The sequence below is a fragment of the Maniola hyperantus genome, chromosome 10 (genome assembly GCF_902806685.2).
Source record: "Maniola hyperantus chromosome 10, iAphHyp1.2, whole genome shotgun sequence".
In the NCBI taxonomy this organism is placed as follows: domain Eukaryota; kingdom Metazoa; phylum Arthropoda; class Insecta; order Lepidoptera; family Nymphalidae; genus Maniola; species Maniola hyperantus.
In genome coordinates this window covers 772,594-785,488 of record NC_048545.1, presented here as the reverse complement: position 1 = coordinate 785,488, position 12,895 = coordinate 772,594, and the positions used below count along the sequence as shown (strand labels likewise).

At 41.2% G+C, this 12,895-nt stretch overlaps 1 protein-coding gene and 1 long non-coding RNA gene across 3 annotated transcripts; one reads left to right on the top strand and one right to left on the bottom strand.

Moving 5' to 3' along the window:
- The first annotated feature begins 292 nt into the window (after window positions 1–292).
- Window positions 293–11,188, top strand: LOC117986001 (serine-rich adhesin for platelets-like). Of its 2 annotated transcripts, XM_034972804.2 has the most exons (10): window positions 293–409; window positions 985–2,392; window positions 3,311–3,494; window positions 3,979–4,113; window positions 4,853–4,949; window positions 5,174–5,272; window positions 6,990–7,138; window positions 7,688–7,861; window positions 9,414–9,554; window positions 10,376–11,188. In XM_034972804.2, exons 1-10 carry the CDS (start codon window positions 407–409, stop codon window positions 10,401–10,403), a joined length of 2,418 nt encoding a protein of 805 aa, XP_034828695.1. In that variant the 5' UTR covers window positions 293–406; the 3' UTR covers window positions 10,404–11,188. The 2 variants fall into 2 exon arrangements, with proteins under 2 accessions (XP_034828695.1, XP_069357439.1); XM_069501338.1 differs by lacking the exons at window positions 9,414–9,554; window positions 10,376–11,188 and having other exon boundaries at window positions 6,990–7,266; window positions 7,688–7,721.
- LOC138402900 (uncharacterized) lies at window positions 6,592–7,722 on the bottom strand. Its single transcript, XR_011237235.1, has 2 exons — window positions 7,598–7,722; window positions 6,592–7,254 (listed from the first exon to the last, which is right to left on the bottom strand). It is a non-coding gene; the product is annotated as an uncharacterized lncRNA (long non-coding RNA).
- Window positions 11,189–12,895: the final 1,707 nt, after the last annotated feature.

The following is a 12,895-nucleotide window of genomic DNA, read 5'->3' as shown; positions in this document are numbered from 1 at the left end:
CTATTAAGCTGGAACCATGTCTCATCTCATTAACATCGAAATTACCTAGGTATATTTGCCTAAGTAAAAATCAAAGAATTTGTATGTACCTACTACTAGGTCGATGCTAAAAATATACCATCAGCTCGAAACTTCAGTCTAGTGCTGTCGTCACTAAAATGGCCGCAACGCGCATTGGCAATTTGCGGGACTTACGATTAAATATTCAAAGTAAATTTTTTTGTATCCTGTTTAAAAATAAAAAAAATGTTATTGAATGACATTTTCATTCTTAAAGTGTCATAACTCATGGCCTGTCAAAATCTAAGTTAAATATTTGCCAAATAATATAAAAGTACGCGTCCTGGTGGTTACACTCGCTCCAAATGCGGCGTTTTACGTAGTTTTTGTTCTAAATCCCACTAGCATGGTAAGTTACTGTAAAATTATTAAAATCTGCAATCTCACCTGGTGGTAAGTGACGATGTTGTCTAAGATGGAAGCGGGCTAACCTGGAAGGGGTATGGCAGTTTTTAATAAACCCATGCGCCTTTGGTTTCTACACGGCATCGTGCCGGAATGCTAAATCACTTAGCGACACGGCTTTGCCGGTAGGATGGTAACTAGCCACGGCCGGAGCCTCCCACCAGACCAAAGTTATAGCTACCTTATTATAGACTATTATAAAAGCGAATGTTTGTCTGTTTGTTATGTTTTCACGGTTAAACTACTGAACCTGTCTTGGATAACAGAGATTATCATACGTTTTATTCTGAAGAAAACTAAAATTACACCTACCTACGTGGGTAATATGTTATGTCCCTATGTTAATAAACAAGGTATAGGTAACGTTGATCACTCACTAGTCAGACTGACTCAATTACATAGAATAGGTACAATCATTTTGTGTTATCAGTCCCTGACATGGTATAATTACCTATCTACCTTATTATGTCAAAACAGTCGGTAAACAGACCAAAAGTCATCAGTAACCTTACCTAACAGGACGATGAAGTCGAAGACATCGTAGGTGACGTACAATATACGGATTCCCAAAAAAGTGTAACCACATCGGTCGTGTATTCCCTGGACTTCACGGACAGCAGTCCCGAGCGGTACAACTCATCCGGCAAGGAGACTTACATCATAGAGCAGGACGAAAGCGACGACAGCGAAGCCACCTTCCACACGCACATAAACGAAAGCCTCAACAAATTAGCAGAAGCAAAATCTCCAGACATACCGCAACTACTCCATAATGATACCAACAAACCCATACTTGCCAATATCAATACACCTAACTTTACCCACGAATCTACACAAACAAGCAAAACTATTATTGAACTTGCAAAAAATGAAATCGTCGTAGTACATAATCCGACGCAAAGTAAATCTTTAGAAACTCAAACCTCTTATGTATCAATAAAAGAACATAAAACAGTAGAATATAAGATACACCTTGATTGTATATCTAATGAAAATGAAGACACACAAGATGATATAAAGGAAGACAATATCAATGATGTCAGTGATGACTTAAGGCCGGACACTCATAAGAATACGAATAATGAGAATATCAATACAGTTCTTATCCCCGATGCGCAAAGCCCTTCAAACAATACAAACGAACAAACAGCTGCAGAGGTAAACACACGTTCTAATATTCAGGAACCAGACTTGGAAACAACAGGAGTTCACAGCGAACACAACTCTAAAGATAAAATAATATCATTCATAGACGATGAATCAATAGAGAGAGAGGATCAGCAAGAGGTGAGTTACGAAACTACTAGTGAAGTTGAGACATCCAAATATGATTCAGATATCGAAGAAGATTCTCTGATGCTGGAAAGTGAATATCGGAGCAGTAGAAAAAGTAAAGGAGACTACGCCAGCGAAACCAGTGAGGTGCAAAACTCTATAGAAAACGATGTAGAAGAGTTGTACAATAAGTTATCAGACAGCCCTTTTTTGCTGTCCCCAGAAAATTCTATGGAGCCGCGTGCACAAAATTTTGGAACACTCACGCCGCTCACTGAGGAAACTTCACAGAAAAAAAGCTTCTTAGACATCACTACCAGTTCTCAAGTGCTAATAGAGCCCGCTAAAGATACATATTATAATGAAACACTAATTGTTAATGCTGGCCTCAAAGTGAAAATGTTTACGAACAGTGAGATTGTTAGTGAAAATGACAAATTCAGGTTACCCCCGATTCATAACAAAATTAACAAGTCCTGCCCGACTAGCCCACATTTAAACTTTTTGTTTTCGGTGAACACGAACCCGCTGGGCAAAGTGAGGAACTTACCATGTCTGTTAGAAGGTCACAGTGATGGAATGTTCCAGAGATGGGAGGTTGGCGCGCATCAGTTAGCATCTGGCGAAAGTCCACTCATAAGTGGAAGAAGTGGTAAATATTCTACCATTAGAATTCTATTAGGTACTTAGTTCATCCACAGGTCTGGCATATCACTACCCATATTTTAGCGTTTAAACTACCGTGAGTGATTTCCATTATAAATACTATCCGTCCCGGCTTACTCACGTGTGTAGTCGACGTTAGCCCGACTAGTTTCGAACCCATCCGGGGTCCTTTTTCAAGGGAGTCCGTCCGCGCACGCGCCGCGGTTTTGACCGCGGTTTGACAGTCAAAACCGCGGCGCGTGCGCGGACGGATACCCATATTATCACTACCTCACTAGTCACTACCCATATTATAAATGCGAAAGTGTGTTTGTTTGTTGGTTTATTGGTTTGTTCTTCAATCACGTCGCAACGGAGGAATAGATTGACCTGATTGTTTGCATGGGTATTGTTAAAGACCTGGAGAGAGACATAGGTTACTTTTCATCCCGGAAAATCAAAGAGTTCTCATGGGATCTTTAAATCCACGCAGACGAAGTCGCGGGCATCAACTAGTCAACTACAAAAACACTCTACGGCCGTGAATGTCACCGTCATTAGATTAGGAGGTTGGAAATATATCTACTCGTGTGCTTTGACACCTATTTTTAAAACTTTTTTTAAAATTACATCCCTCTCCAGTCATGTCGGATTTTCCGTTCCATCGCTATGACAGTGGGGTCATTGAGTGAGCACCTCCTGATCTCTCTCCGGTCGTGTTAGATTTCCGTCTCATCGACATACGCTTGTGCACTATACTACCTCCCGCGTAGATTACCTACAGATTAGTTACTAATCTCTTTGGAGAAGAGCCGCCGCCGTGAAAGAAATTCGTTCGGGAGAGTGCCTATTAATTTATTACATATCGAGCTATCAGCGCTGACGGATTAGAAGAAAACCAGCCTTAACGAGAATACTCCTACAGATCCTGTCAAGATATCAAGGGAGTCTGTCCACCTACCACCGATCCACGTAGAGGGAGCTATGTACCACAACACCACCAAGCCCACGGGCCTCGTGTCGCCACACCAGTACCCGTCGTCCCTTGACGCGATCAGTATCAGCGACAGGATCAGAGAGCTCAAGACGATGACCTATAGTACAACCCGGTAACCTTAGCCGTAGGAAAAAATATATTATAAGCGGAATTGCGGATTTTGACCAACAGAATTATACAAAAAAAATATCATACGCTACGCAACGTGGTTGCTATTCTAATTTCTAGGAGTCGAAATCTCATTTTCTGAGCAAGTCGTATGCGGAAGGACCTGGGAAACCATCGAATTATACTACTTATCCGAAGAAAACTTTTATTTCTACACATGTAGGATGTATGAAGTCGGGCGAGCATAATAAAAGAAACTAGAAATCAAAGCGTGAAGCTCGCCCGACTTCAACACACATACACGTGTAGAAACAAAAGTTATTTTTACTTTGTAGTGGTTTTTTTTTTGTTAATGGTAGGTAATTAGCTGTGCGAAAATCTACCACGATTTTATGGCAATATCAAATCACTACATTTTTCCGAACCTACCTATACCTATCTGAACAGTTTCACTAGAGCATCTGTACCTACTCGATTTTTTGAATTAGATCAAAGGGTGAGAGCAGAAGCATGTCTCCGTCCAGCAACTCACCTCGCGAGGAGAGCAGGATGTCTAACCTGGCTGAAAGAGGATGCGACAACGCCTGTGTAGATCTGCTCAGGAGGCTGCGGTCCTCGTCGTGGTAAGAACAAGGGAATATTAAAATTGAAGACCATAGTTTGCATTGAAATTCTGCTGGTAAATTGCACGCACTAACTAAATTACATAGAATCATGATCATTATTTATTATGATCAACCCATCGCCAGCTCACTACAGAGCACGTGTCTACTCTCAGAATGAGAAAGGTTTTGGCCATAGTCTACCACACTGGACATATTGTCAGACTTCACACATCTTTGAGAACATTATGGATAAGTCTCAGGCAGGAAGGTTTCCTCATGATTTTTTGCTTTACCTACCGTTAAAGCAAGTGATATTTGATTGCTTAAAACGCACATATAGTTCACGACAGATCGACATGACAATCTGGGTATGTTTAGAGATGCGTGCCCATGGATCAAACCCCCGACCTTCCGAATAGAAAGCAAACTCAAATTCAAATTATTTATTCAGAAATCAGAATAGGTAAAATGTTACGCTTACTGATAGTCAAAATTGTTTATTTGTAAGATGATAGTGGTGATAATTAATACGTATCTAGGTACTTAAAACTAAAACTACGACTGTTCCAAACGCACCTCTGAGAAGAGCCCACAAGAAACTCAGCCGGGCATTCTTTTTACTATCACCACTTTACAAAATCACATAAACTTATTAGAACTAACACAAAGCTGATAAGCAACTCATTCCCAAGCTTTCTTATCATTCAACGAAGCGGACGTCTTATACCACAAGCTATCACGTCTCTTATTGTTTTAGGGTGGAAGTATTAGAGAGCTTAGAGGACATACCGAGAGCACTGGAGAAGTTTTGGTCGGTGTTGACGGTCAATCGAACTGCCGAGTTGTTAAGACAGGTAATAATTAAAAATACACACTGTCAGCGTGTCGCCGTTCTTGGTAGAATTTTCGCCTTATAAGAACTTGGCTTTTGACACACTGGCGTGTCTTGATTGTGCTAGGGGTAGGTACGACAATAGTCCAATGGGTGGAATTTAAACCTTTCGGTTTTCGGTCCGCTCCTTTAACCGTTGAGCTATCGAGGGTCTATGATTAGATTATGATTATTATTATTCTCCAGATGACTGCGCTTGTAGACTCTCCGCGGACGCAGGTCGCTCGCTCAGCTTGCAGCGTCCTCGCACACATACTCAAGAACACCAATTACACCCGGAAACCGGTGAGAGGTTCATCATCATCATCATCAGCCTGTGGACGTCCACTGTTGGACATAGGCCTTCCCTAAAGAGCGCCACCACACCCGGTCCTCAGCCTTCCACATCCAGCCACTTCCCGCCAGCCTCTTTATATCGTCGGTCCATCGTGCTGGAGGGCGTCCCACACTACGCTTTGCTTAAACGCGGTCTCCACTCAAGGACTTTCCGGCTCCAACGGCCATCGCCTCTACGACAGGCATGACCTGCCCACTGCCACTTCAGCTTGCTAATAGTTTGGGATATGTCAGTGACCTTGGTTCTCCTGCGGATCTCCTCATTTCGGATGTTATCCCTCAGGGAAACTCCTAACATAGCCCTCTCCATAGCTCGCTGAGCGACTTTTAATTTGTGAACAAGGCCGTTTGTCAGTGTTCACGTTTCAGCACCATAGGTAAGGACGGTGAGAGGTTCAGTTTACTCTATCTCTCTCGTCTCAAAGTCAAATCATTTATTCTATATACTCAGCATCGCATCGGCAGTTCCTCTGGTGCTGCAAATGTTCATGGGCGGCGGTAATCACTTAACATCATGTGACCCGCCTGCTCGTTTGCTCGCTATCTCTATTATAAAAAAAATACTTAGGTAGCATTGTAAAATTTTGATAGTCGATTGTTGAAATTGTAAGATTAACGATGTAAGGATGATAATTACGTAAACTTAAAACTAAAGCTAAGTACGAGGGTTTCAAAGTGGTTAAAGAATTTTATTCTCAAAAGAAATCAGATGGTATACAAATTTCACTTAAGTAATGAGAAATTATAGTAATAACAAACTTAAGCTAATTTTATCTTTCGGGACATCGCGGTGGTAAACAACAACACGATCGTAAAATATAGCGGGTAGTCTAATGTCCAATAATAATACAGGGCAGGGATGGCAATTACACTTAGCCGGCAAAGTTAGTTATTAGGGTTATTAGTTTCTTAGTTTTAAAACATATTATTTTTCATCTCACTCGCTCGGAAACAATCATTTTGCCCTTTGAAATCTGAGTGGAAAGTGGTAACTTTGGTCCCTAGGGCGCAAAGTACGAGTTGAAATTCGAACGTGACGAACTGTCGTCTATGCGTCTATGGTTGCGTACCTACTTACTTTTTTCTTTTAAATAAAAATACTACGTGATAATGAAACTTTCAGATAAGCGGTCCGTCCTTACTGTCTTTACTATTTATTATTATTTACTAACTTGTTAAAGTGACCCGTAGGAACTTTTATTTTAATTAAATTAAAATATAATCAATTCATTTCTATTTTTCTTTAGGTAATTAAATTAAACAATCTGTTTCAGCTTTATTGAGAAAACAATATAATGAAGTTCATTGAATTATAAAAATGATTTTTTTGTGGTATGAATTTTGAATTTGAATTCTGAACACACCTGAAAAAACTTTATTCATCATTTATTGAATCTTCTTTAATTAGAACCTCCTGTGAGAACCTCCTTTACTGCCTGACTTGTGGCCTAATAATATTGAAACTTCTTATTGAAACCTCCACGGTACTGGCGCCTCTTGTATCAATCATCTAGCGTTTTCCTCGCTGTAGTGAGATGCATAGTTGTGCGTTTCGCACGGGTGCAAATTTATTTGCGCTCGAGTCTTTGAATTCTCGGGACAAAATAACATCTTTGCACCCTTGCATAACAAATAACTATTCGTGTCTTTCTTACACGTGAATCAGGACTTCTACGAAGCGATATCGATGCTGTTGACTAAGACGGGTAGCTTCAGCCGACCGGTGCGGCGCGCGGCCAACGTCGCGCTCGACGACATCGCGTGCGGCCTCGACGTCGCGCACGCCGCCACTGCCATCTGCATCTATGGAGTCGGGTGTGTATATGTTGGACGGGTAGCTTCAGCCGACCGGTGCGGCGCGCGGCCAACGTCGCGCTCGACGACATCGCGTGCGGCCTCGACGTCGCGCACGCCGCCACTGCCATCTGCATCTATGGAGTCGAGTATGTTGAAGGCGAGGACCCCCTTAAAATTGCCAATATCACGTCGACATAGCGTTAAGCGTCTACCACGCGTGACAGATACGCGCATCGCTACTGCCGCAGCGTCAACGCTTTTGCAAACGCATTCTATATATAATAGTTTTAATTATAATTTTAAGTAATCTCTTTTGGCCTTCTGTTATAACTAGATTTAAATTTAAATAATAATTGTGTATTTACGCTGTTGATTACTTTCAAATAATCAAAATAAAAATAAAAATAAAATACAAATATATTATAACAAGAGGAGACTATTCAACGTTAGCGGCGCACCAACATGCGCGAAACGCACCTTAGTATACCTTATCCAGTATCCTTTCCATAAGGTAGATGATACATCACTCGTATGCCGACAATATTTAGCTCAAATTATTATTGACAGACACAAGAGCGCACTAGTGCGTTGTGCGTCAGCGCGGCTGCTGGTGGTGTGCTGTGCGCTGGCTGAAGGCGGCCGACAGATCCTGCGCGCCCGGCCCCCAACCGCTGCAGCAGCGCGAAGACATGTGCTGCGCGCCCTCGCGGAGCTGCTGCAAGACAAGAACATCGACACTAGGTATCTATTATACTGCACAAGAGCGCACTGGTGCGTGCGTTCTGCGTCTAGGACTATTCGCTGTCATGTCACAAATTGTTGCGTCGGCCGGTTCATTCGCCAAACTACTTACTTAATTTAAAAATATACCATATAGGTACCTACACAACACAATAATTGCCGTATCCTTTATTGTGTAGCCAGTTGACTTGTCGAATGCCTAACTATAGTACAAGCCCTAACTCTTTAAAAAAATATTATTTGCCGAATCATGATAGACAAATCCGTAGCAAAAAATAGCACTGAAGAAAAACAGATTTTAAAATAATATTATGTACAGAAAAATAAAGTCATCGGTAAGGTCAAATATTGCACGTAGTCAACACGAGAAAAAGTTGTAGTACCTTGGAACGTTACAAAAAGTATTAACTATAAACATTTTTTTCTTTTGATAACAATTTTTTCAATTTTGTCAACACTAAAAAAATCTCTATTTGAGGAAATGAAACTTCCGATAACCAGTTTACAGTTTTAACCTTTTATCATCTTTATTTTCTCCCAATAAACCAAGCATACCTATACTTTAAGATTTGTTAAGATTCGCTCGTAGCTTTGCTGGTATCTGTAGGTAGTTATAAATTTTAAATAGTAACCTAAGTATATGTATTTTTAGCTTTAAGTTAACTGGTGATCCCGCACTTGCAAACTTTTAAAATGCATGCCGGTTTGCCAGTAATTGGGTGTACACTCTAAATTTTTTCTCTGTGAATTGTAATTGTTATTTTATAATATGTGTACTATCTGTTGGCAAACCAATAAAATAAAATAAAATATGAAAGGAAATGCAGCTGTGATAGCCTAGTGGTTAGGACGTCCGCCTTCTAATCGGAGGTCGGGGGTTCGATCCCGGGCACGCACCTCTAACTTTTCGGAGTTATGTGCGATTTAATTAATTAAATATCACTTGCTTTAACGGTGAAGGAAAACATCGTGAGGAAACCTGCATGCCTGAGAGTTCTCCATAATGTTCTCAAAGGTGTGTGAAGTCTACCAATCCGCACATGGCCAGCGTGGTAGACTATGGCCAAAACCCTTCTCACTCTGAGAGGAGACCCATGCTCTGTAATGAGCCGGCGATGGGTTGATCATGATGATGATAGGAAAGGAAAATGTAACTGACTAACTGATCTATCAATGCACATCTCACACGGCTACAGGTACACGCTACGAGGCTTATTATTTTTTGGCACATCTACACATCGGTCCTAGCCTCAGCTTGCTGGGATGTTTGAATAAGCATTAGGTAAGTATATCTAACACGGAACACCTTATAGTTGTGTGATCTTCACAGAAAATACGCGGAGCGCCTGTACACAATCCTGCGCCCCCTGCCGACGTTCAAGGCGTACTTCCTCACTGTATATCTAACACGGAACACCTTATAGTTGTGTGATCTTCACAGAAAATACGCGGAGCGCCTGTACACAATCCTGCGCCCCCTGCCGACGTTCAAGGCGTACTTCCTCACTGTATATCTAACACGGAACACCTTATAGTTGTGCGATCTTCACAGAAAATACGCGGAGCGCCTGTACACAATCCTGCGCCCCCTGCCGACGTTCAAGGCGTACTTCCTCACGGACGTGGACGTGGAGCTTGCGTCGCGCCACATGAAGAAGTACGATCCTCTCCTCATACACAACCAGAGAGACAGGTGAATCTTTTACATCTAAATATATAAATGGGAAAGGTGACTGAATGACTGACTGACTGACTGATCTATCAACGTACAACTCAAACTACTGGACGGATCGGGCGGAAATTTGGCATGCTATTATGACGTAGGCATCCGCTAAGAAAGGATTTTTGAAAATTCAAGCCCTAAGGGGGTGAAATAGGGGTTTGAAATTTGTGTAGTCCACGCGGACTCACGAGCATAAGCTAGTCTAACGTATATAGTGACGACGTCCCCGGCGCAGTGGTAAGCGCTGTGGTCTTGTTAGTAGGAGGTCCCGGGTTCAATTGCCTGCAGGGGTTTGGAATTTTATAATTTCTAAATTTCTGGTCTGGTCGGGTGGGAGGCTTCGGCCGTGGCTCGTTACCACCCTACCAGCAAAATCATGCCGCTGAGCGATTTAGCGTTCCGGTACGATGCCGTGTAGAAACCAAAGGGGTGCCTAAAAACTATGGGTTTAATAAAAACTGCCATATCCCTTCCAGGTTAGCCCGCATCCATCTTAGATTGCATCATCACTTACCACCAGGTGTGATTGCAGTCATGGGCTAACTTGTATCTGAATAAAATAAATATAGTACGCGACAGGTATAGATGGCAATCGGGGAGAGAACGCCCCGCACACCCGTACAGACCCCGCGCTAATCTGGTGCGGGCGAACGCGGGTGACGTGCGGGTGTGCGCGGCGTCCCCCCGCCTCTTACCCCGATTGCCATCTCAACCCGTCACAGACTATAGTTAATTCATGCCTAGATATCCCATTTCACCAAAAACCCATTTTTGTTTTTTTTTGTTTTCAGCGTGGAGTCACTGTCTATCTTTAGTTGAGGTCCAAGTGTTTGGTCCAGAATCACGGATTGAGATCTGCGTTTATAGCACTAAACTTTCTGATTACCCAATGCTCAAACTTGTAACTATACTATATCCACGGAGAGAAGTTTATATGGGGCTTTCTCTGTTACTTATTCCCATACAAATGACAAAGACAAAAAGTCAGTGGGCGTTAACCATTTTGAGTCACCAACCAATAAAACCTAGCAAACAAGCCTAAGTAGGTTTCCGTACTAACTTGTTTCCGTGGATAGAGTGAGTAGAGTAAGTAGGTTTCCGTACTAACTTGTTTCCGTGGATAGAGTGAGTAGGATGGAAAACATGGGCTGATTTGTGATTTTTTCTTTTACTCTAGACTCTATAGTATAAGCCTATTTAAAGCACAGCGTTACCACAGTTTAACGAAAAGGCTGTGGCGTTACTTATCATAACGAATGACGTGGAAAAACCAAGCCGTTACATTGTAAAGAATATCGTTGTAACGATAAAAATAACGAAGCCTCGATAACTTTATCGACAACACAAAACAATCACAGTTTATATTGTGTCTTGTCAGATTGTTGACCTTATTATCTCCAAAATTGTTGCATCATTTCATAACAATTTTCCGTGAAGTTTGTTGGTAATCAAAACATTACATGAAAAAACTTAAATGCGTAATTTAATTAATAAATAATTAGGTATTTATCATGTAGGTTGAAAGCCTACGTGGTGTAATTTGGTGCGTTATTTTATTGTTATCTATTACGAATTACGATCGAATAAATGATAAATTATGTAACTATCTTTCATTTACTGCGCATCTTTTCCATGTGCTCCATGTGTTCTGCTATATAAGACGTTATATGGCCATTGGACGAAATTAACAAACAATCTGCCGATAAGTTACTTAGCAGGCAACGTTGTTACGGTGATTACGCACTGCACTGCACTTGCGACATGCGTGTGATACCAGTGATTATCTACGTCGTAGATAATCACTGGTAGATTTTAGATAGATTGGTAGATTTTTAGATCGTAGATTCTACGACATACATAATGTCATAAGCTCCCATCCAAACCAAAAATAAACGTATTTTCACGGACTGTGATCGGATGAATGCGTAACCGCCGTTATGTCTCAAAGTCAAAACTTGTCAAAAGTTCCTTGTGTGCTAAGTAACGTATCTACAGATTACAGATATCTACTAAGGTTACTTATTGGTTTTGGCCGATGGTGCACATTTTCAACAGTCAACTCGTTTATAAACATTTTAGTTGCGTCGGACAGCCATCTTTTTTTAGGGTTCCGTACCTCAAAAGAAAAACGGATCACGGAACGGAACAAGATCACTTTGTTATCTGTCTGTCCGTATGTCCATCGTGTCTGTCAAGAAAACCTCTTAGGATACTTCCCGTCAACCTAGAATCATAAAATTTGGTAGGTAGACCTATCTACCTCTGTGGATAAGACCTTATCCACAGATGTTTATCCCGGTCTTATCGCACAAGTAACGGAATAAATCTGAAAACCGCGAATTTGTGGTTACATCACGAAAAAAAAATGTTTCAATATTCTAAAACAGATTTTTATTTATTTTTATGCTAGTTTTTTTTAATTATTGCAGATGTTGTAAGTCTAGAGAAGATTAAAAAAACACTTAGATGACATTGGTGCCATTTTTTTCAAGTCTTGAAATGTAACTACTGAACTCTAACAGTTTAATCTTATCGAAAGTTCAAAATTACTTTTCGAGCACAGTATCGTAATGTAGAATAGCTACTAGATACTTAGTAATTATAGTTAGGTTTTATTTAGTTTATAGGATCATGTTTATGAATGGATCAATGTGACGCGATTGTAATCGTTTGCTTGTGTCAATACGTACCTATCAACCAACGTAGGGACTCTATCGGTGCATCCACACTGGCCCAGTGTGAGTGCAATTGCACGTATAACAACAATGCACGTAACGTAGCATACTATATACGTATGAACATTTGCGATGTTTTAAGTCCAAACGTGTGAGTTTGAATGCGTAGTGTACTAACTACACTCTAGTTGCGCTAGTGTGGAACTGTAGACTACATGGGTCAACCAAATTACTGTATTTAAGTCCTTAGGTACCTACCTAGTACCTAGAGTGTTGTAGTGGATCGTATTGCGACAGAAGTCATAAGTAGGTAGGTGTACTTTAAATATGGTGACTTTGTACTTTGTAGTCGTCTTACAAAAGCGAACTAAGTAGTTAATGTAGGTACCTCCCCAATGGGGTACCAATGTCTTCTTGGCCAAAATTCCTCAGTGCTCGAAGACCAAAGTCTTCGAACAGCGCGTGTTACCAGTGATGACATAAGGATCCGAGACATGGTCGCTAATTATGGGCCTCATAAGAAAGCTCAGAGTCGCTCAGTGGGCGATGGAGAGAGCTGTGCTTGGAGTTTATCTACGTGAAATGAACGTAGTTCGTAAAACCGATAGAAGTTGGGGTCCCAAGGTGCTGGAATGG

Bases quoted from the DNA above. Each gene is read 5' to 3' on its own strand.
- LOC117986001 (XM_034972804.2), top strand. The intron at 5,273-6,989 runs GTGAGAGGTTCA...CACGTGAATCAG, and splicing joins CCAATTACACCCGGAAACCG to GACTTCTACGAAGCGATATC. The intron at 7,139-7,687 runs GTGTGTATATGT...TATTATTGACAG, and splicing joins ATCTGCATCTATGGAGTCGG to ACACAAGAGCGCACTAGTGC.